The sequence below is a fragment of the Battus philenor genome, unplaced genomic scaffold, assembly GCF_028537555.1.
Source record: "Battus philenor isolate CCGP_79_NKW_IND1 unplaced genomic scaffold, ilBatPhil1.0.hap1 SCAF_5, whole genome shotgun sequence".
Taxonomy (NCBI): domain Eukaryota; kingdom Metazoa; phylum Arthropoda; class Insecta; order Lepidoptera; family Papilionidae; genus Battus; species Battus philenor.
The window spans coordinates 2,780,166-2,803,106 of NW_027181715.1; the positions used below are offsets into that span (position 1 = coordinate 2,780,166).

Here is a 22,941-nt window from a genome sequence, read left to right on the forward strand (position 1 = left end):
TGTCCTGCGCTGCATTTGCCTGCCTGTGGTCTACACATCAAATACTTAAGACATCAGCAGCGATTTCATCGGCGCGACACTTGGCATGTCCACTGGCTCTTTGACTTGCCAATCCACTGGACTTCATCAGTGGCTTCGTGTACGGATCTCCTTATTCCTGACTCAATCTCGCGGAGAAACTCATATAACATTATTTTGCTAACATTATTAATCATACTATAAACATATAAAACTCACCCCAATAGTGAACAAACAAAACGTAGCAACAAGACAGAATTTCATTTTTCTTTTTTTTTCTTTTTATTGGAAATTAAAAATATTCGATAAAGCGTTTATTTATATACAAATGCAACGCACACTGATTATTGCGAAAGATATTTCAAAATATTGTTTTAACAATTCCAATAATAGCATTTTTAATGTGAATACGATAACGGAAGCGGAATAAAAACACGTATTTAGTTTCGTATATAAATATTTTAAACACCTTTGATAACATTTTTACAGCAATTAAAAGGCAAACAATCAAACATTGAGTAAAAGATCAATCGTTAAATCCAACTCGACTGAACAGCGTTTAGGTTACTACGAAATATCTTCTCGTCCAATATCTCTTAATTTCAATTTGTCAAGATCGATGTGTCTTGACAGACTTACGGCATAGGAAACGGAACATTACGGAACAAAGAACAGGTCTCTCACTCTGAGACTTAATGGCAAGCTCACAATCCCACAAAGGGCCATAAAAAGGTATTTTTTTCTTCACGCCTTCACACTACCGTCAAGTGGCAGGGACTTGTAACATATAGTTAATAATTTTTGGCCAGTTTGATTTTTGTTTACATTATTATTATTTACTTTCCTAATCGGATCGGTTCTTAATCTATTCTAGTCCACTCTAATTTATTATTAGTAAGTAAAACAGGTAAAGTTTCTTTTTTTTTCTCACGCCTTTACACCTCAACTGTCAAATAGCAGAAACTTGTAGCAAAGGGTTAATTATTTTGGTCAGTTTTATTTTTGTTTACATACTTACTATTTCTTATTTTCATAATCTGACGGGTCTTGGCTCTTATAATATATATATATATATATATATATATATATATATAAATAGCTTATTTTAAAAAGTTCTTTCGTATCGAATAACCCCTGGATTTTGAAACTGATAAAAACTGCGGGACCAACTTTATCATTAATATCTGTTAGGCTCTCGAAAAAGGTAAAAACAGTTTTTAAAACTTCCTAAAATATGTCATTTAATTTTACAATTAAAATGGCTGAAATTTTTGAAAGTAGATTGTTTAAAAATTTTCTATATTCATCAATTTCAACAAAAATCGATGTAAATGAAATTTATTTAATATTTACTAAAATGTTAAACACCACATTTATAACAAAATTCATTTTGTAAAATCTTATAAGCGGTAAATGAAGAAACAAATTTGATATATTGCTATTTTATTTCCATAGGCGCTTATCACATTACTATCCCAGCGGTAAGAGCAATAGATATAATTAATAAAGTTGGGCAGAAAGAACATTTAAGAAATTTCTAAAAACAAAAAAATCCAAAAGAAACTTTTGTCAATACTAAATGGAAAGCATGAAATTCATAAACATAAGCAGCGTTCCCGCTCCATATTGCTGGCCACTACAGCTACAATATTTTTATTTAAAAATAATCTTGGGCGTTCGAACTTGTATTCGAACGCCGATTCGAATTTGGAAGCCATCAGTGACGTGGTCTCTGTCATAGTGTTAAGGTCGTGTTAATTTTTATAAACTCTTTTTATAATGTATACCATCTTCGATCAGCCTTGGTTATCATATTCCTCGCCAACATTCTCTGGTAACTTACCTCTACCCGCTAATCGCGTATATATCGCGTATTCACACACCGTATTGCCATTGCGACCTCATTACTTTTTGATTGAATTAATGGCGTGCGAATTAAAATTCGAACGGCGATTTGAGTTATAACGCCATCAGTTATGTATCTGCTGCGAAAGGGTCGAAACAGTAAATTTTAAATAGTTTCCATACAGGCGTGGAAACTTCAACTTCTATCACACCTCTAGGGATGTACTCGACTTTACGTCTTCAGTTGATCTAGCCATCTAGGAGGGAAAGATAGGTGCTCGGGTGGTATTTCACCTCCGCTCGAATATACATATATCTGTTGGATTATTATCACCACCACCACTATCATCACCATGGTCATAATCATTACAACCGAAGGACGGCCACGATTGAACACGTCGGCCTCTCTACATAGATTTCCAATACGACCGATTAAGAGCTGTGAGCTTCCAGCATGTTCCGACGACCGAAACAAGGTATTTTTGTACCGTTGAAGTAGTTGTTACTACCTAATACGTCGGCTAGAATAATATCATGGAAAGATCCCAGTCTCGCGGCCCTGACATAAACCTGTTGCACTTCAGACGATGTTCGAAGTCCGTCAACAAAACGATTATTTAGACGTTGGTCAGGACTCGCTAGTATTAAACGGTCTGGCTGCAGTCCTTACTACTAGAAAAAACTTATTTTGAAACACTGTTGTGAATATATACTATTTTTATATGTATACGAGTATATATATATATATATATATATATAGAGAGAGAGAGAGAGAGAGAGAGAAGAAGAATATAAGTGAGTTATTTAGTCTTTGATATAAATAACGACTTACCGTCAGCATAAACGACGAAGTTAGTCGAATATGAGAAAGTTCTTCGAAACTCTATTGTATTGGAATATTTTTGTAACCACCAAAATTATGTTACTGATGTTAGAGTCGCAAACATCACGCTTTTTTCACAAAAACTATCGAAGCTGTTTCTCCGACGTATATTTAAAGTTACTTATTGAATAATTGTCTACTTAATATCAAATGTATGCTGACAATTTTATATACATTTAAAATTCAAAACATATTTCTTCAACTAAGCGTGCATTTTATGTTATAATAAGTTCAGTGTAGTCAATCCGTGACTAAGGTCCACGAGATATACTTTGTTTGATGTTTATACATATACTTTATAATATCATCCCAATTAATGAGTCAAATAAACACAAATTTTGATCGTTTATTTAAACTTTGGCACAAAAAAATAAGTTTTTACAAAGGCATTAAGAAGCTACTGATAGAATACCAACTTCTTTAAAAACATCTCTCAGAGAACCTCTAAAGTTGAAAGTTCAATTTAAAATATCTTTGCAATATTAACAGATATAAAAATAAGCACTACCAATTCCAAAAGATCGTTTAAAAGTCTACAAAACTTAACTGTTAAGTAATTAAAATATATTATGAGAGACCGTTAACTTCTACGGCTGCAAAAGGCACCACGCTCATTGGTTACAAAGCGCTTTAATAGCTTTGCCCGGAGTTAGAGGGACAACTTCCGGTAGAGGATCCGGAGCTATTAGCAAATATCTACATGGGTTCATTTATCTACTGTTTCAAACATTAGGTCAAAATAATTTTAGTCGTTAATAATCATTTTCAATTTTTCCTTAAATATAAAAATATCTTTAGATACATAGGGTGCCCACTAGGACATAGTGTGGGCATCAACTTCCTCCATGTAGTTCCAATTTGACCGCTTAGAAACGCCTGCATCCAGCGTTCCAACAACCTTAACATGGTCAGACATCTGGGTGGAAGTTCTATGATGCGCTTGCCGGTCCGCAGTCCCCTCTCTAGATCTCTTAGGACCCAGCGGTCATCCGTTCTGGGTGCTATATAGCCTGCACACTGAGATTTCAACTTTTACGCTAGGTTTCTTCCTTTTTTTTGGCCCTCGCTACTCCCCGCCTCTCGTACCCCAAGATACCTTTGCAGCCATACACAGCTGACGATATAGGCCCTGTGCCTTCTTGCTCACGTTCTTCACATGAGTGTTGAACGTAAGCCTATCATCAACTGTGAGGCCTAGTATCCGGGCTTCCCCAGTCCGGCCAAGCGGTTCACTTCCCATGTTCAGTAATAAGTAGTCATACTTCAGCTTATTGGTTAACACCATCACCTTTGTTTTGTGTGATGCAAACCTCAGCTTGTTTTTGACTTTCCATTCATGAACATGGGCGAGAACCACATTGGCCCGACTCGAGATGTCTTGGGCCTTCTGCCCCGAGAAGACCAGCTCGACGTCGTCTGCGAATGCCTGACAGTGTGTCCCGGTCTTTGCTACTTTTGCTCGACTTCGTATCTTCACATCTCTGGTTCTATCTCCCAGTAGTCCTCTCCATGGCTTATTGAGCGACAATATACTTGCCAATGACGCCCAAAGTGAGAGATCACGTTCCGATGGCATAAATTAACATAAAATACTCAAAATTACCTTTTACGTGTACAGTCAATAACGTACATTGCATATCCGCCACCTCATTATTTCACTTTGTCTCGCTTGATGTAGGTCATCAAGCGCTCAGTGCACGATTACCCATCAAAGCGCGTGGACTCATTATCATCATAATTAATATTGTGACCGTCCAAATGTATGACACAAAAAGTCCGCAGGGAACGAAGAACGAATTCCACTATTGAGCCCGTCGGGGCTGACGGTGTGACATCAAAAAGGTGTAGGAGAAGTAATTAAGGTGTGGATTTCTTCTTACGGTCGGTGGGTATAGCGGTAGAAAGAATACGAAGTCCGAAGTAAAAGGGTGTTTATTCATTCGTGCTTCGCCCATATTTATATCGATGTAAATAAACCAGCGATAAGAAGCAATACAATGCTATAGTCAGCATTTTACCGAGTGTCGAAGTGAAGCAGTGTTCACGTAATTACGAAATTTTGGGCTAATAGTGAATATTCGTCCATTGCTTTGTTTAAGTTCGACTTCGTAAAATAACATATACTTTGATTAAATGTGGCATTTTATTTCAAGTCCAACCCTGACATGTAACAATATCTACATGTATAAAACTAGATTTTATAATAAATAAATAGATTAGGCGTTTACATATAAAGGGCTATGATATCTTAGGAATGATGGTGGAATGAAAGATGTCTGAAATAAATGTAAAGAATGTTAGAATTTGTAAATCAAAAAAGATGAGACGATTGTGAAGCGACGAAGGAGAAAATTAAATTAATATAAATTAAAAATAAACCTGAAAAAATTATTGAACCAATAAAAAAGCTAATAGAAAACGATGTCAATAAACTCTCCTCCAGCAATCAAGCTTATGATCTAAAGTTCTTTACACCATATTACCAGTTACCAGTTTTATGTTTTTCTATATTTATTAATTAAGATCTGCTATCTGACCACAATATGAAAAGCACATAGGCTATGTAAAAATATTTCTGTTTCTATATTACTAGCAAAAATTTAAAGTAATTATTTATTCTGGTTTAGTGATATTTACTAAATACAATATTATAGCCAAACTTTAATTGCAATTATCTTTTTGTAAAAGAATTAGAATATTCACACAATATATATTCAGTACAAAAATTTTATTCAACTCAAAACGGCTAGTACATTCTTCTATTTTTTTCTTTGCGTTCCTACACCAAAGGAGCTTAACCTAAAACTCTTTACAGTAACTAAATTCGGAACGGCTTTCCTTAACGTTTATTGTTTTACTGGATTGTGACGTTTCGGCTTGAGCTGTCACTCGAGACTCGTTAAGGCTTTCAATTTGAGAGTGCCCGAAAAAGCCTTACCACGAATAGTACTTAATTATTTAAGAAACCTAATAGTAATAGTAATATGTAGCGGCTGAGGTCGTGGCTTACGAAAGAGCTCTCCAGCACCGCTACCTTAAAAACTTATTATAAGCGCCATCTATGACTTGCTCTCTCACAACTCTGCAAAACAGCATTATAAGCTAGATCAAAAAAGTGGAAGTTGCGTTACACCACCGCAGCAAAATTGTACTAATGCACCAATAAAGATCAATCTTATTTTTTGCATGTAGTTGTCCCTTTGATTCATTGTTATATGCCAATTTTTGACACCATTTTTAGTGCTACAAAAACGCGTATTTGCGATTTGCTAAAAGAACAAGAAACAATTTTATTTTATAGAAAGCGACACACTGTACTAATTAATCAGAGTTCACAAGATTACAGCATCAGGTGAAAGAAAATAGAAATTAGTTTGAATCAATTTCATATTAGCCCATTTTTCGATAGAATTAAACAAAAGTTTTTAAATAAAATATTTAGATTTTTAATATTATTTATTTTTTTTTGTTTGTTGCAAACGCAACTTGAGCTTGAGCTAGCTTAATCAAAATGTATCTAATGAAAAACGTGATAAGATTGTTAACAATTATCGTGTTACATTTGTAATACACTTTCCTCTATGTGTATATTTACGAATTTTGATAAAGTTTCACGCCATCTAGCAAAAAAACTTTATAACTTTAAATAACACATAATAAGAATTTATTATCTGTGACTGCGGTAATTATTAATCTAGAGTGTTTTTTTCCCCTAACATATTTATTTTTTAACACGAAGAATTGTTTATTTAAATTTAAAACAAAGTTTTTTTTTCTAAAATAAACAGATTTAGTTTACAATTTTATTTCGATGTTTTTAATCAATATCGATTATGTTAGATAGGTTTTAGTATTATTTTTCCGGATCGACTGTTAACTCTAAAAATACTCGAACTTCATTTTCGATTTTAAAGGTTACTTCTTCTTTTTGTACCAAAACTTCGCTACCAATTTCGCTGATAACTTTACGTAAATGTTTACCTAGACGGCCTTCTGCAGTCCAGTTGTCAAATTTTTTGACAAATTCCCTAAAAGGTTGCTCTTTGTGCGTACTAAAAAAGTGATCTAAATCAGATAAGATGATGTTTATTAACAATACGTCATAACCTTCCAGCTTATTATTAGGGTCTTTAATAAGATCGAGACGCATTTGGACAGTTTTTTGAACTGATAAAAGTAAATCTTTTATAGATACATCGCTGGAGGATGCTAAATTGTTCAATACTATTTGAAATTCATTGGACGTAACTTCACTTAATCGCGAATAAAAGGTAGTTGCAAATAAGGCCTCATAAAATATTTTTATAAATGTTCGTATGTCGTCTTCGGGGAGATTGTTCAATTTTTCTAAAACTCTGTTTAGTGCTTTAGTGCACTCAAACGATTTGATACAAATTTTGTGCTCAGCACAAAGTTTGTTTTCATACTTTGACTCCACAACAACAATCGCTGTTATAACTTTTTGAACGACTTTTTTAGATTCTTCAGTTTGCTCCATATCTTTGAAATTACCACCCATCGTCATACTGACAAGATTGTGATACTTAGCACTTATTCTTTTCAGTACTTTATCCCAGTAATAGAATTCCGTTATTTCGCTTATTCTATTATTAGCGCTTCTAAGAATCTTTTTCACTTCTCTCAGAATTTTATCAAGCTGTTCTAAAAATATCTTTTGAAATTTTTCTTTCATTGAAGATGTTTTGAATATATTATCTACAGCTGTTGTTAGTATTATAAGGTAGTTATCTACAAAAGAACTTAGAGGTCCAGAACATAAAGGAACATCAATACATAACTCTTTAGATGTAATTATTTTTGCAATTTCATTGTCCTGATTAGATAACATCGCTCTCCTTCCGTTAACAAAATTCGGTTCAACCAACTGGGATATTGTTTCCATTACTTCTTTACCGAGCGTAATACGGCCTTGGAGGTTCACTTTAATTGACGAAGAATATTTCGTTAAAACTGAAAAGAGTGAAAAATATTAATTAATATCTACGTTATAAAAAAAATTATTACGTACAAAATTTTTAGTTTCAGATTCCTTAACACAGAATCTACACATTTTCTTAAGCCGTTTACAGATTTTCAATATGCTTAGTTTATTTAGGAGCAACGTGCAATAATACCATAATTTTGAGAAAAATATTTTTTATACATTAGATACTAACAGTCCCGAAGCAATCATATACTACACGTTATTAACGACGGCTAAGATAAGAAAAAGTGTTAGCCATTTTTATAAATAGTCCCATCTTCAAAAAATATTTTTATTACTATTGTAGTACACATCTAAAGCTATAAAAAATTATTGAATCTTGGTGCTCTTGCTAATAGAATGCTTAAACACTTTTCGTAAATACTTTACTTTATTTTTCTTTTTTTAATATGGCATCACTGTAAAGAAAGCTCAAAATATTGCATATAATTTAACATATAATAACATATAATAGTTCTATAGTTATTCAGAGCCACGTTCAATATAATTTTCTGTTGTATTCATTTACGGCTAAGATTGTGTACACCTTTAATAGGATAATGTTTTTAGTTTTCTACTTTGTTAAATTAAATTAAAGTAAATTTATGTTAAGTATAGCTGTTGGCGTGTCCGTTTGAAATAAATAAAGTAAAATAATAAATCTTCCGAAAATCACTGACTTATTGTGAATACTTACCTAAAAGTAAAAATATTATTTTTCTGTAAATCATTTCCCACCGAGAAATCGTTATTTTATCACTAGTCTTCAATGGCATTTGCTTTATTAGGTCAATAAAAAAGGCAATAATAATTCGATCAGTTTTTATAACTGTTGAAACTGATTATAACTACATGCCAACTTTGCTTCTACACAGCTTGTATTAAAATCTATGATAAAGCTCATTGTTATTATTGTTGTTATTTACTATTGCAAAGCCAATTCCATAGTGTGTTACATTAATTCTATAATGAGATCAAAAAGATACTTTCGAAGGAGTTTGTAACTGTTCCGTACGCGAACAATTGTCGGAGTCCTTTATAGTATAGGAAGGACAAAGTATTTATTTAATTTATTAAATCTATGTGAATTTTATTTTGGTTATACTATACCATATACTCTATGTTCGAAAAAAAAAAACAAATTTAGATTATTTCAAGAAATCTGTGAATTAAATTGGTACAAGACCCGGAAATTAAAATCATTATCTTTTTCGTATGTTATATTTAAAATCTTATCATGTTAACTAGTAACAATTGAGTTACGATTACGCAAAATAATTTAGTTTTGATAACAGGATTAATTATTTTTCTCTTGACTCATTAAAAGTATATTTATTTTGCTACAAATAATATATTTATTACAAGAGCATCAACTTATATATTTAGCGATAGTTAAATCATGCAACAATTTTGTATCTGTAGAAATCTTTATTTTTAATCTGTTAATATCGTTGACGTTTCTCTTTCGCCCCTCTTCCGTCCTTTTATATCGGCCATTTTCGCCGAAAGTCTTGTGTTCTGTTCAGGTCACGAATCTTTTCGTGTCCTGTAGATCACTTATTTAAAGTTCATTCAAGATGGTGCAGAAGAAGGTAAAAACCATGTGCGTTTATTAAATTATTCTATTTTTATTACAATTATTTGGAAAGTTAACTTATTGTCGAATACCTGTGTTGTAAGTGGAGTGCCGAAACGTTACTTGTTTTTGTATAAAAATAACAAATAAGGATTCTTCTCTTACATACTTTTATACAATATAACTTCTTTTCTTAATTCAATCTATGCTATTATATATATAATTAAAGGTTACTTTGTTTAAAAACATAACCTCGTATAAAGCATGGTGTTGACAAGACTATTTGTTATCGAGAACTTATCCATTCTATTTAATCCTTAATTCACTGTAAAAATTAAAATTATATTTTTTTACGTTGTAGCCTAAGAAGAAGGTTGGAAAGAAGATTGCGGCGGCCCCACTGGTCGTCAAGAAGGTTGAACCCAAGAAGATTGTGAACCCCCTCTTCGAAAAGAGGACAAAGAATTTTGCTATCGGTGAGTTAAATGGCCCATATTTTATTTTATTATTTACAATTAATTAATTTACAATAAGGACCATGAATGATGTAAAAGAAATAATCTGAAATACCATGTGGTATTAAAATATACGAGCTTTTTAACACTGACTTTGGTCCTCACTTTACTTGTTTATCGTAAATGCTATGGGTCTTCCCTTTAATATTGAACCTTCATTTCTAGATAATGTTAAATAATTTTGGAAGTTTGAAGTTGAGTGCATACTAAAACAGTGCCACAATAATGCTTTATTTATTCATAAAAAGTTAAATGTCTTTATAATCCATAGGCATATTATCTTTAATATTTAATTGTTGAAATTTTCCTAATAACCATTCTTAAGTAAACAAATCTAAATTACCAATTTGTCAGGTCAGGACATCCAGCCAACCCGTGATTTGTCCCGCTTTGTGCGATGGCCTAAGTACATCCGCATCCAACGCCAGAAGGCTGTGCTCCAACGCAGGCTTAAGGTTCCGCCGCCAATCAATCAGTTTACTCAAACTCTTGACAAGACTACAGGTATGTACAATATCTACTACAAGAGGAGTTTTTATTGAATCTTACAGAAAGTTTGTCTATTGTAATCATCATCACATAAGCCGATAGCTGACTGCAAGACCGGCCTCCCCTTTAAGATGTCCAACATCTAGGTTTGTGTTGGCTGCATCCAGCTACTACTTGCAATGTTAGTGGTGGCCCCAGTCCTTTGCACCCACCAGCTTGAAGTTTCTAATACCATAACCAAGATAAAAATTGGCATATGTGTGATGTTAGATACCAGAAGATATATTTACTCTAAGGGCTCTTACTGTAATCAAAACTATGTTTGAGGATTAGGATTTTGCCTTAATAATTGTCTTGTAAATTTTATGAAAGGATTATGTATACCTTTCAGTGTGATCACTATTTTTTCACATGAGGGTGAATATAGATACATATTTGATATGTTTAGATACCTTTTAAAAAGTGTCAGTTATTTTAGGGTGTGTTAGAGATAGTTCATTGAATATTGATATCCCTTTCTCATTATTAAGCAGAATTACTATGAATTTATTTATAAGAACTAAAGGAGTATAATGTATGGGTATTTCCTAATTAGTTGCTGGATGTGGGGAAGCAAGACTGGTCATTGTATGTGATCTTTAGGCAAGACCTGTGCTCTGTAGTAATGATGAGTTCAATATTAACATGTGAAAGGTTCTACCAGGGTATCTGGTAAGTTTTTTTCAGATATAACCTCAAATGATGAACATCAAATGCAACTATGAATCACTATGATTATCAAAAATGATACGAGCTTTTTAACTCTGATATTATTTAATTTGTAACTATTTAAAATAATTACTTGTTGAAGGTTTGTTAAAATTAACATTAATTGTTGTAGCCAAAGGACTGTTCAAGATTCTTGAGAAGTACAGGCCTGAGACTGAAGCTGTCAGGAAAGAGCGCCTCAGGAAGGCTGCTGAAGCTAAGGTCTGTATTTTATTATATTTATCTCATTGTTAATGTTATTTATTGTCTGCTATGTTTTTATGAAAAGTGAAACAATTTTGAAAGATTTTTTTTAAGATCAATATGCATTTTCATAGTTCGAACTTTTTGTTTTGACATTATTGAGCCTATTTATTATTTAGGGATATAATCTGTAAATTTTCTGTTGGATGATTTTTCTATCAGAAATTTTAGATCATTTTAAGACAATTACAAGGACCTTGATTTTACTTCAGCATATTTTAATTAAAATCAATAAATACAATAATAACATACATCAGTTTCTAATTTGTATTAGACATGATCAATTTTATATAAGTACCCTGTCAGGTAGGAATAGTAAATGATGCATAAAAAACAATTCAGAATGCCATGAAGACCTCTAACCACCAAGATCTCTGATGATGTCTTCTAATTGTATAAAAGAACTTATATTTTGTTCCGAAATAAAGTGAAGATTTGTTTCAGGTTGCCAAGAAAGATGAGCCGCCAGCGAAGAGGCCCAACACTGTTCGTGCCGGCACTAACACTGTGACCAAGCTAGTTGAGAAGAAGAAGGCCCAGCTGGTTGTTATCGCACATGATGTTGACCCTATTGAGGTGAGATTTGAATTCAACTTAAAATGGTTTACTTTGATTCAATAGCACTTTTTCTATTCATACAGGATACATACATTGATAAAAGTGTTTTTGGTCCTGAATAATTTGTAAAATAATCAGGATTATATTATCTGGCACAATAGAAATTTTTTTTATATACAAACTACAATATTTAAAAATCATTTGTTAATGAACATTATATCATAGTTAAAGGATGACTATGGAGTGACAGAACAAAATGTGTTAAATCCGTGATGTCTAACTTTTCAGTTTAAGACTGATTGGCAACTACTTTGCCTTTGTGCAATTTAACAAAAAATTGAATTTTAATGAATAGATAACTAAAAGCTCATGATGTTTTTATTTTCCTTTTATTTTTAATCATGTATCTATTATTGTGTATAAAAACTAAAATGTCATGTTATCAGATCTAACAAAATTAACATACTTTGAACCAAACTGGTTTTAAAATATGTTTCCAAATTCTTTGGAAATATTATGTTTTGAAAAAGTAACAAAACAGTACTGCATACCATAAGTGTTGTTTTGTTAAAATTTGGTCTACCAATATTTTTAAAAATGAAAATATCAGGATTACTACTGTGTTAAGCATGGTTTGATGAACCACACCAGCCAAAAAGAAGATGTAAATTTATGGTATTTTTTAAAAAATTACTGCTTATTTTTTTATACAAAAAATGGAATGTGAAGTTTTGTTGTTACTTCCAACTATATTCTTTATAATTATACTAAATAATGTAATTATCTAGACTATAAAAAAATATGCATCAAAATGTGTATGCTGAAATGGCTGATTGTTTTTTAACAAAGCCTTAATGATGTAAGAATTTCTTCACCTGAGGCCGTAGATAACAAATGTTTATTTACAAGCTGCATGAAGATTGTTGACTCTGAATTTGTCACTTCAACAGTTTTTATCCATTTTTTAATACAAAATCTATACTCTCTGATTATATTTTAGCTTGTGCTGTTCCTGCCCGCTCTGTGCCGTAAGATGGGTGTGCCCTATTGCATTGTCAAGGGCAAATCGCGGTTAGGAGCACTCGTTCACCGCAAGACCTGCACCTGCTTAGCGCTCACACATGTAAGCTAATTCATTATATCTTTTGTTTATATGTCCATAGTCTATAGTGCCTATAGGCAATCTATCGGGGAGTGAAAGTCCAGCTATTGATGTACTATGGTTCAAACAAAAAGCAGCATGGGAAACCTAACCTATTCCCATGTAAAGAACTTTGTAATTTATACCACAGCTGTGGAACCATTTGCTTTAGTCTGTGTTTGTTTGGAGTGTTTCTCAAATTATGACACTTGCATTCTTGTAGATTTATGTCATAGAATATCATTACTAGGGTGTTTTGAGTCCAGTTTCTATTACTTTTGTTTATAGAAATATAAACATGTATAAAAAAAAACCTACGATCTATAATTTTTTATAACATAACTAATATTAGGTATTGTCATTCAATGCTGGATACATAATGGTTTTTTTAGTATGTCTTTGTTTGTTAATGATGATTTATTTGCTATCCAAATGCCATGCGGATAACTCTTCTACCACCATAATAGATGATCTGATTAAAATATTGCTTAAATATAGTGATATCGTCCATCATGATAAGATAAATAATATAAGCTCCTGGTTGCAGGTTGAGTCTGGTGACCGGGCCGCGTTCTCGAAACTGGTGGAGGCGATCCGGACGAACTTCAACGAGCGCTACGAGGAGCTGCGCAGACACTGGGGCGGCGGCGTGCTCGGCAACAAGTCCAACGCGCGCATCGCTAAGCTCGAGAAGACCAGAGCGCGCGAGCTAGCGCAGAAGCAAGGCTAGAATCAATAAACTTAATTGTATACACACGTCTTTTATTTTGTCTCCTTAATTGTGTAACGTAACGGAAATCAAAAGTGACTATTCCAGACTCAGTGATGAAGGTCGCTTTCAATCGGTCTTATTGAAGGCTTGTTTAGTAGTAGACTTGAGGTTGAAATGATGAAATAACAGAAAAGAGCCAAATAGCCAAAGCAAATAGCACTTTGTATGTAGTTAAATAATCTACACCATCAAATAATATGTATAAAAAAATTAACATACAAGGTATAAAAAGTAAAAGTATTGGAATAATTAGAGATGTCTTGACAAATTTGAGTAAACTATGTAGATGAATTAAGTGATAACCTACTTTCTTTACTGAGATAAAGCAACTGCGATTTAAGATAATTGTCAATAACGGTTGCCCTCGAATACAGTAATACCCATCATTTAGTCGTAGTAATCAATGTTAAGTAGTTAATTACATAAAAAGGCATTACCATATTAAAATATAGTAAAAAGATAAATTTTAAATTTCTGTGCTATCGTACTTAATAGCGCCATCTGTTGTGTAGACGTTATAATACGGTAAAACTTAGAATTTTTCACATAAAGCTGGGTTTGCTCACAAGATGGCGTAAGCGCGTAAAATCATTAAAGCTTGATTTAGAAATAAACTTTGATTTAACCATTGTCGATAGTTAGGATCAGGGCGTTAAATTATTTAAAAGTAATGTGCTCAAAAGCAGCTAAATAACCCTTAATATATATTCTGGACGTGCTACATATTTGCATGAGCTTTATAATCTGTAACTATGCAAAATGACATTGCGAATTATTGTCATCGATTAAAACAGTAATTTACTATACGTTGTACAAAGATAGCTATTTAATTCGAACGACAATAAAAAAGTTTTTAATATTGAAACATCGCAGCTGTTATTAAAAAAAACTGCAATACGCCGTGTACTCTAAAATCAATATCCAAACGTTTGGAGCGATGCCGTCCGGCAGTGCAAAGTCAAAGCGACGAAATTGCTTTTCGGTTTCACAATTCCCTTTTCAGAGGGGAGCGCGCGGCTGTAGTACATTTGATAAGAGGCGTGGCCGGGCGGGACGCGGTTAATCCGGTCCATGGAATGATTTCGCAGAACTTTAGTACTTTCAAACATCATATGAAGTTACATTTAAATGTAATTCAATTGACGTTAATCCTGCAGCGTTGAATTGTTAACTTATGCACTTATTTTACATTTATTCACATTATGATTTATGGTGAAAGAAATTCTTTATTACAAATTTTAAACTTATATTGTTTACAAATTAGAAAGTCATGTTCACATTGACCAGTTGAATTAATCACGACAACATTACGGTTCAGAAATCTGTGTCATAATATTTAATACGAAAATGGACGCTGTACCATAACATTACTATTTTAACTAACGCAAGTATAAAGATAAGTGTGTTTCTTTAGACCTCTAACGGTTTATGAGGCAATAAAATAGTGTCACAGTATATTTTTACCAGTATCAAAATTTAATTATGGTAACACACTTCCCGCGTTCTTAATTATATCGGTCGACATTTAGAGAGTCATATACCGGCTGTGGTCAACATTTCGGTTTTTTTTATAATAGTCTCCGCCATTTAGGACCTCTTTTATTTACTTTTTTTCACATCCTACCTTTTATTTCATTCTTTTGCGTATTAATTTCCGTTCATTCATAGCTTCACTTCCTTTGCCTCGTTCTTTATATATCACAGAATTATCGCAGCATTTCGGTTGCATCTCTCATATGTGGTATGTTCTTATTGATATAGGGTCGATGCTAAACCGAGTTAAAATAATTTTCTTAGTATTTATATACATTAATATATATTAAGAATCATTATTGATAACTTATGTGCGTCATGGATATGTCAGAAGAATCTAATTTATTGAAAACTAGAATAAAATTGAGTTCACCTATAAAAGTATCCTTCGATTAAACACTACGAGAGTTCTAACACGTCAAATATATCAAACGCAGATACGTTTTTTTAATCAATTTCACGAATACGATTTATTACCATTTAAAGAATCCTTCGCACGGTAATTAGGTTATTAAATAAGTTCTTTTTTAGGTTTTAAAATTATTACATGATTATTTCAAGATATTACACTGGAGTGTAATGTAAAACCGTATACCATTGCCCTAAAAAAAGTTACCTATTTATATCCTTTACAAAGGTTATCTTTATTTGTACATGCTATTTTGTCTTTATTTATGTATGATGATATTATTCTTATGTTTAATAATATTCTTAAGGAATCAGATAAGATTTTTTTTCATGATATTAATCTAAGAGTGTCTTTAATTTTCATATGATTTATTTATTGATTACATAAACATCTCTCTTTCTAATATACTTACTAATTTCGATCAATAACAAAAACGATAGAAATTATACTCGAAGTACATTTTGTAAATATATAATAAATTAATCTATGAATAAAATTTTGTTCTTTCTTAGTATTCAGAAGACAATTTTATACTAATTATTTCATTTTATTTAACATTTTGATTCAAATATAGTGATTGCCTCTGTAATTCTCATGCTGAATGCTAAAAGAGCACAATGTTAGAGGTACAGCGGTAAAGGACTGAGACGCAATCGTAGGTCGCGGGTTCGATTTTCAATATACAAAATTATGTAATTCACAGTTTGTGCATTATTTATATAGAATTGCCATTGCTCATAAATTTCCAGAGGATGGGCAGCAACGTCTTTTGCGTTCCTTTGTGTCCCATAATACCACATTGCAATCGCTACTCGCCTGATAAGCGTGACGATTATGGTATACCTCTCCATATATAACCAAACATTTTACTGATATATATTAAAATGTATTGTAATTAATTTATTATTATTGTTACATTAGATATAAATAACAAAAATTCTCTCATTATTTCCCCACAAACAACAAAAATAAAAATAAATAATATAACGCATAACGATAATAATAAAAAGCAATATACGTTAACTAATGAATAGGACATAGTTAACGGCACGAATTTAGTAATGGCAGTCCAGTGATAGACTTTCAGTATACAAACTTGTACAATTTACATAGTTCATTAATTATATAGGATGTCTTATCTTGTAAACAAGTTTTCACAGGATGGGAACAAGCGTCCTCTGCATACCATAATACCACAGTAACATCGCCAACTCGACTGCCTAGAGCGAGTAAGGTGTATCCTCCTATAGATATCTTTTAGGGAAGCCTATACCTTGCAGTAGGTTATATATTATATTAGCTTTTTCAAGAATTATAATATATTTATACTTATAATAAATCTACTAAGTTTCTAAAGCGCGTCTGTAGACAGATGCCCTCTGCAAGGCTTTGGACTCTATGTCGGCTTGGGAGCATAAACATAACACATTGAATGATTCTAATTTCAAATTTCATTTGCGAAAATATGTAATCATTAATTATGGCGGTTGTTCTCGAAATAGTTCTATTACAGTAGCCGTACCTCGGACCGTCGTATTGTTTGCGCACGGGCAGCCCGTCCGTCCGGTCGGATCTGAAAAATCGCTTCGATAACAAACAGTTTCTGTTGTTTGCTTTTATAAGCTCCGATCTAATGCGAAGCGTCTTCATTCAGACTATAAACTGGGCGTTTGCGAAACGTTCCAGTTATTCAAATTTTGATCTATTTCTTTTTATAAGTGGTAAGACATGCATTGAGTCCATCGTAATGTTGAAGACTGTCTATCGTCCATCAGTTTTTCACCTGTGTTTTTATTTACGACGTCTTTCACAGCATCTTTTATTTGTATCTATATATATAATACGCTATGTAGATCTGAGGGGAAGTTGTCAGTACAGGCCCCTCTTCCCGTAATATGTAATCCGATGTAAGGTAAACATTTGCAGAATGGTTTAAAAGTATAATACAATATCAAAGTATAACAATATCAATCTGAGTTACAATAAATGTTTTGTAGATACAGCGGTCGAAGTGACGCGTCTAACCGGTAGTAAAGCGCGTCAGAGAGATACACAGAGTCTAAAGAGAGAGTAGAAAAAGATCATTTATTACTGTGTCCCGAAGATGGCGCAGAGGGTGTCCATCCTGAGCGGTCTTGAGTTTCGCGCTTTACTTTGCTCCAAATAATTCGAACTGCCTTCACTTTTGCAATGATATTCCACCGCCAGGTTTGCTTTGGGTGGCCACATCTTCCCTTTCCTTGAAGATTCCATTCTAGGGCTTAACTCGTCATATGATCTGGGTCCCTTCGGAGCGTGTAGCCTATCCAGATCCGGTTGCAGCGTTTTATCTGCTGATCGATCGGCATCTTACCACAGCGTTTCCAAAGATCTACGTTGAAAACTTTCTCAGGCCAGTATATACCGAGAATATGTCGAAGTCAACGAAGACTTGGAGCCGACGCGAGATATCTTTGGTGACCTACCACGTCTCGCATCCATATAGCAAGAAGGTTTTTACAGAAAAATAGATGCGTTCTTAAATAATGAGTTTGGGTGCGTTCTAATGAACGGCACACAACAAAGGATGAATTTTGTACTGATATTCATAGAAAAAATAAATATTATTGTTACTAGACTTTTGGTTCCACACATACTTTCTTTCATTGTATATAAACACTACTGTATACAATTTTTTTTCAGGCAATAAAACTCGGGACCAATGTTACAGTTCTCTGCCTGTAAGCTGCCAGCTGCTGCTCTTTATATCCAGTATTTAACTTGTTCTGTTTTGTCCATAAAATTAAGTCCATATATCTTTTAATCTATATAAATAAAAATCAATGTCTTCATATGTTGCTTAGTGGCTAATTTTTCTATTCATACATTCGCTAAAGCATGATATTTTTATCAATAGAGTATCAAAATGAAATATTACGGAGTAATATACGAAAAGAACTACTTTTCCCGTACAAATTACATAAAAGAAGACAACTGTCACTAGGTTTTAAAATTTTAATGGCAAACTGAACTTAAAGGGCTTGTTAGAGTGTAATGAAACAAAAAAATCGTGTACCATATAGAATTTTAGGTAGAAAGATAATTGTGAATGTGTCTTTAAATATACGAAACAGAAAACTCATTTTCACAACTAATCGACGTTTATTATAAAAATTAAAAAATACTACATTGATCCCTCTGAAACAACTTTTTATTTATTTTACTAACCGGTAGGCGTTTTACAGTTAGCAGAAATAACCATTCATTACATAGAGAGGTATGGAGGAAATAAAGTGGAAGCTTTATTTTTATAGCAGTGGGGTTACAGTACATACATATTGCTATTTGTTTAGCAAACATATTAATGAATAAAAGTCAAGCTGTCATATGAAAAGGTGTATACTGTGTTAAAAAATTTGCTAAAGATTAAAAATTCATTTTTCAAAAATTATCAACCATCTATTTGTATGCATATTACATTACACTCAAGTATAGCTAATATACTTCGTAAATGTTTTTAATTCTATTTCTACTACTGCCTACTACTACTACTACTATTAAGTTAAGCATTAAGTTTGCCGTTGTATTTTATATTAAGAAGTTTGTAAATAAGTAAATATATCACAGCATTTTGATTTATACAAAAATTTGAACTATAATATAAAATATAATTGAAGCCCATCTTTGAGGTTAATAATAACCGTACTGTACGTTAGGTGTGTTATGAAACTTTGAAACGAAGTAACGCCTCTTATATTTGTGCCTCTTATAATTGTTTGCTATTATATAAAGTAATCCATTTAAAAGATGACTTCATAATATAATTGCAACCTGCATGCGACATTATATCATCACTAGAAGCTTCGCAATTACTATTTAGTGGTAGAACGTCGTAAAATCGACAGCCGTTGGGGCCAAAAGGTTTTCAAGTGACGACCACGAGGCGATAGCCGTGGGTAGGTCCCTTATTAGAACAACAGACGACATCCGACATCACCCATCATCGTGGCGATCCAGTGGGCGTCTATCGCATGAAATTTTAATGATGATGACAATGATACGTTGAACGCTACAGACTTCTTCATCACGAATTCTTATAAAAAACATAATTCTTGCTTATTATGTATATATAAAAGTTAGAAAAGAATAGAAAAAGACGAAAAAATGTGTGTGTATAACTAAATTAGTCTTGTCGACCCCACTATAGTGCAGCCTGCTTTGGCTACCCTTACACCTCGAACAGGTTCTTCGTGATGTTCTGAGTTCTGTCCTACTAGGCGATGACAATTGATCATCCCGACACGAGGCGAGAATCACTTCGAGTTCATTTGAAATTTACACTAACCTATTGTAGCGAAATAATCACAGTTGTCAATTGCTTTCGCTTATCTGTCAATCCATCGGTCTACGCATGCGCAAAATGTAAGGACGCGCGGCGTTTGATTTGTAAGCGGTTGTCAAAACCGCGTCTCACGCAGAAAAATATTATGAAATATAAGAATGGCGAACGGCGTCAAGTGACATATGTGTTGTGTTGTGCTGTGATGGAATATAGAATTAAAGAGTATCTTATATTAATTTTTAATCAATGTTTAATATGTACAAATGAGTAGTGAAATTTATATGTAAAAATTATTTCATTCTCATGACAAATAATTTATAACGGCGTTCTCTCTCTCTTTTATCCAAGCGTTTTCATTTTTGTGCTCCAGCTCGCTAGGAGTTGTTTCTCACATTGCCTACCTAACCTGTTTAACTCCACTACACTACCACTACAACAATAATGCTAAGAAAGAAAAAAATAAAGCAATGTGTTAACGACGGAAGAAATGTAATGTAATATTAAATAATCGAGGAAATTGTGTTTAATGGAATCAGGCGTAACATTACTCCTGAAGATGCCCCGTGGAGGGGTGAAACACGTGTTGGGTGATTTGGATTGGGTGACAGTTGTGTGATTTGCATTGTTTGCCGCATATGCATTTAACGGCGGTGCACTTTGTTGCACGACTACTACTACATGTGCGGAAGTGGCTAAATATTGATCCTTTTCTTACTGAGAAAATTGTGAAAGAGTAGTAGGAAATGTGACCTGTGAAAGGAGAAGTTTTTTAAAAACATATAAATGAAATTATTATTTGACTCGAAAAAAGAGTCTCTGTTCCAAATTGCAAGGTAACGAAATGTAAAGATGGTAGTCGTTAGGGCTGGACGGTTCTCGAGTTGCGTCCTTAAGTTGGAAGACATGCTGTTATTGGTAGACATAATGTTAAGGCACATTGTTAAGGTCGCCTGGAGTCTCTGAATGCGGGCCTTTTAAGCGACAGCGGCCAGGGTCGGTCCGTGTCGCTCCCGACCGCCGAGTAGTCCTAGCTTCGCAAAATTTACACTATACACCTACAAAAGGTCGATAGCCGTTCTTTGTGCATACGTCTCCGATGTAACTGTGAAACTATCGCCCTGAGTAAATTTATAATCCACGGACCTTCTATTTCCGCGGACTCAATTTGACGAAGCTGCAAAAAGCCTAAATATGCTAGCACTATAACATCATTCACATCAAATGAATGGAGGCGAGCAATGTAAGATCCGTCACCGGGGCGATGTTTCGGAGAAGGCTTATGCCTTGCAATAAGCATCTATCGGCTTATATAGGTGTAAAAAAAACCTATCATAATTCACCCACGTGACATATGAGAAGAAATCTTTATACCAACAGTGGTAACACGACAATGTTAATGACACAGATGTCTTTGCTTAATTGCCGTAAAGTTATGGAAATAATTAAAATTACCCAGTGGATACAAAGTTTAATTCAATTAAAACAATTAGTCCACTTTTAACCCATACTAATTAACTCCCCGCGGCGTAATTACATTTTATCATTTATATTCCATCATGTTAGTGGTATGGTAAATTAATAATGTAAAAATGTAACATGTTGAATGAATTGCTTGATATGATCTATGAATATAAATAAATATTGATGTCAAAATTTTTTTCACGTAACAAATCATTTGGTCCTTTTGGGAAACCACAAAAAATCGTCTTATTAAATATCCCTACTGCCTACAGTCGAAAGTGTACAGCCAATGCGTATTAACAATAATGATCAGTAAGGAAGGTTGCTTCCCTAAGTTTTTTTTTGGACCCCGCTGTTGAAGGCCTCTTATTTCCTATTTTATTTGTGAGACAAGGACGTTTTTTATTTTTTAATTAATTTTTTTCTCTCTTTTCTTTTTTATTTCCATACTCTTCAGTCATTCTTCACATTATCTATCTTTCTTCTACTTGCATTCTACAATTTTTATCTTTCTTTTCCTTACTAACTACCGTTCATTCATCACCTCACTTCCTTCGCCTCGTTCCTTACTATTAGAGGTTTTTTTATGACTTTGTTTTTACTTTATCTTATATTCTATTTTACATTTTATAATTTGATTATTTTACCATTTATCACAGTTTACTTAGTTGTTGTTTTATTTCTTTACAGATTTTCTTATTGTTTTAGCTACTATATGTGTTACGTTTATTTATAATCACTACATATTTTACTATTTTTTGCAATAATCTCTGGCCTCAAGTTAACAGTTGCACAACTAGCCATGGAGAAGATTGTTTGGATTTTTTGTGAAATCGAATTACGAATGAGGAGATCTGTAGATGAATGAAATAGCCAGTTTACAGACAAGTTAAAGTGACAGGCTACATAGCGGGAAAAACTAATGGCCGCTAAGGTCGTGAGGTTTTCAAGTAATATCATGAATTTATAAGCGCAACGACCTTATTTAGATCGAGACTGGCTGGACATAAAATATTGAGTTTAAAATAGTTGATTCTCAATTGTTTTCAAATTTATGTAACCATAATCAAGGTATTATTGTTATGTTTCTTTTGTTTTGTTCTTTTTTGCATTTATTTGAAATGTTAGATTTAAAAATAAAAGGATTTTTAAAATTGGAATCGCGGATACTACGTGTGGAGAATAAATATAGCTTGGGTGAATTTCTTTGAACTAGTACCTATATGTTAACTATCCTAAAACGAATTTAAAGATGTGCTTTGCTTATTTGACGTCAAACAATGACGTCAGATGACATGGAGGACGTCAAGACACGTCTAGACTGGTCTATATTGTTAATCGATACCTCTTGTCTTATCTCACGCGATGTTTCTATTTAAACAGTAATAAGCTTACTAGAGACGATACGAACTGTCGTCAGTAGCT

At 33.1% G+C, this 22,941-nt stretch overlaps 1 protein-coding gene and 1 non-coding gene across 2 annotated transcripts; both read left to right on the forward strand.

The window, feature by feature from the left end:
* The first annotated feature begins 9,200 nt into the window (after positions 1-9,200).
* On the forward strand, positions 9,201-13,772 carry RpL7A (ribosomal protein L7A). Its single transcript, XM_068773090.1, has 7 exons — positions 9,201-9,322; positions 9,668-9,782; positions 10,176-10,325; positions 11,191-11,279; positions 11,766-11,897; positions 12,880-13,002; positions 13,568-13,772. Exons 1-7 carry the CDS (start codon positions 9,308-9,310, stop codon positions 13,748-13,750), a joined length of 807 nt encoding a protein of 268 aa, XP_068629191.1. The 5' UTR covers positions 9,201-9,307; the 3' UTR covers positions 13,751-13,772.
* LOC137929980 (small nucleolar RNA SNORD36) lies at positions 9,844-9,919 on the forward strand. Its single transcript, XR_011108856.1, has one exon. It is a non-coding gene; the product is annotated as a small nucleolar RNA SNORD36 (small nucleolar RNA).
* Positions 13,773-22,941: the final 9,169 nt, after the last annotated feature.

Bases quoted from the DNA above. Each gene is read 5' to 3' on its own strand.
- RpL7A (XM_068773090.1), top strand. The intron at 11,898-12,879 runs GTGAGATTTGAA...ATTATATTTTAG, and splicing joins ATGATGTTGACCCTATTGAG to CTTGTGCTGTTCCTGCCCGC. The intron at 13,003-13,567 runs GTAAGCTAATTC...TCCTGGTTGCAG, and splicing joins CCTGCTTAGCGCTCACACAT to GTTGAGTCTGGTGACCGGGC.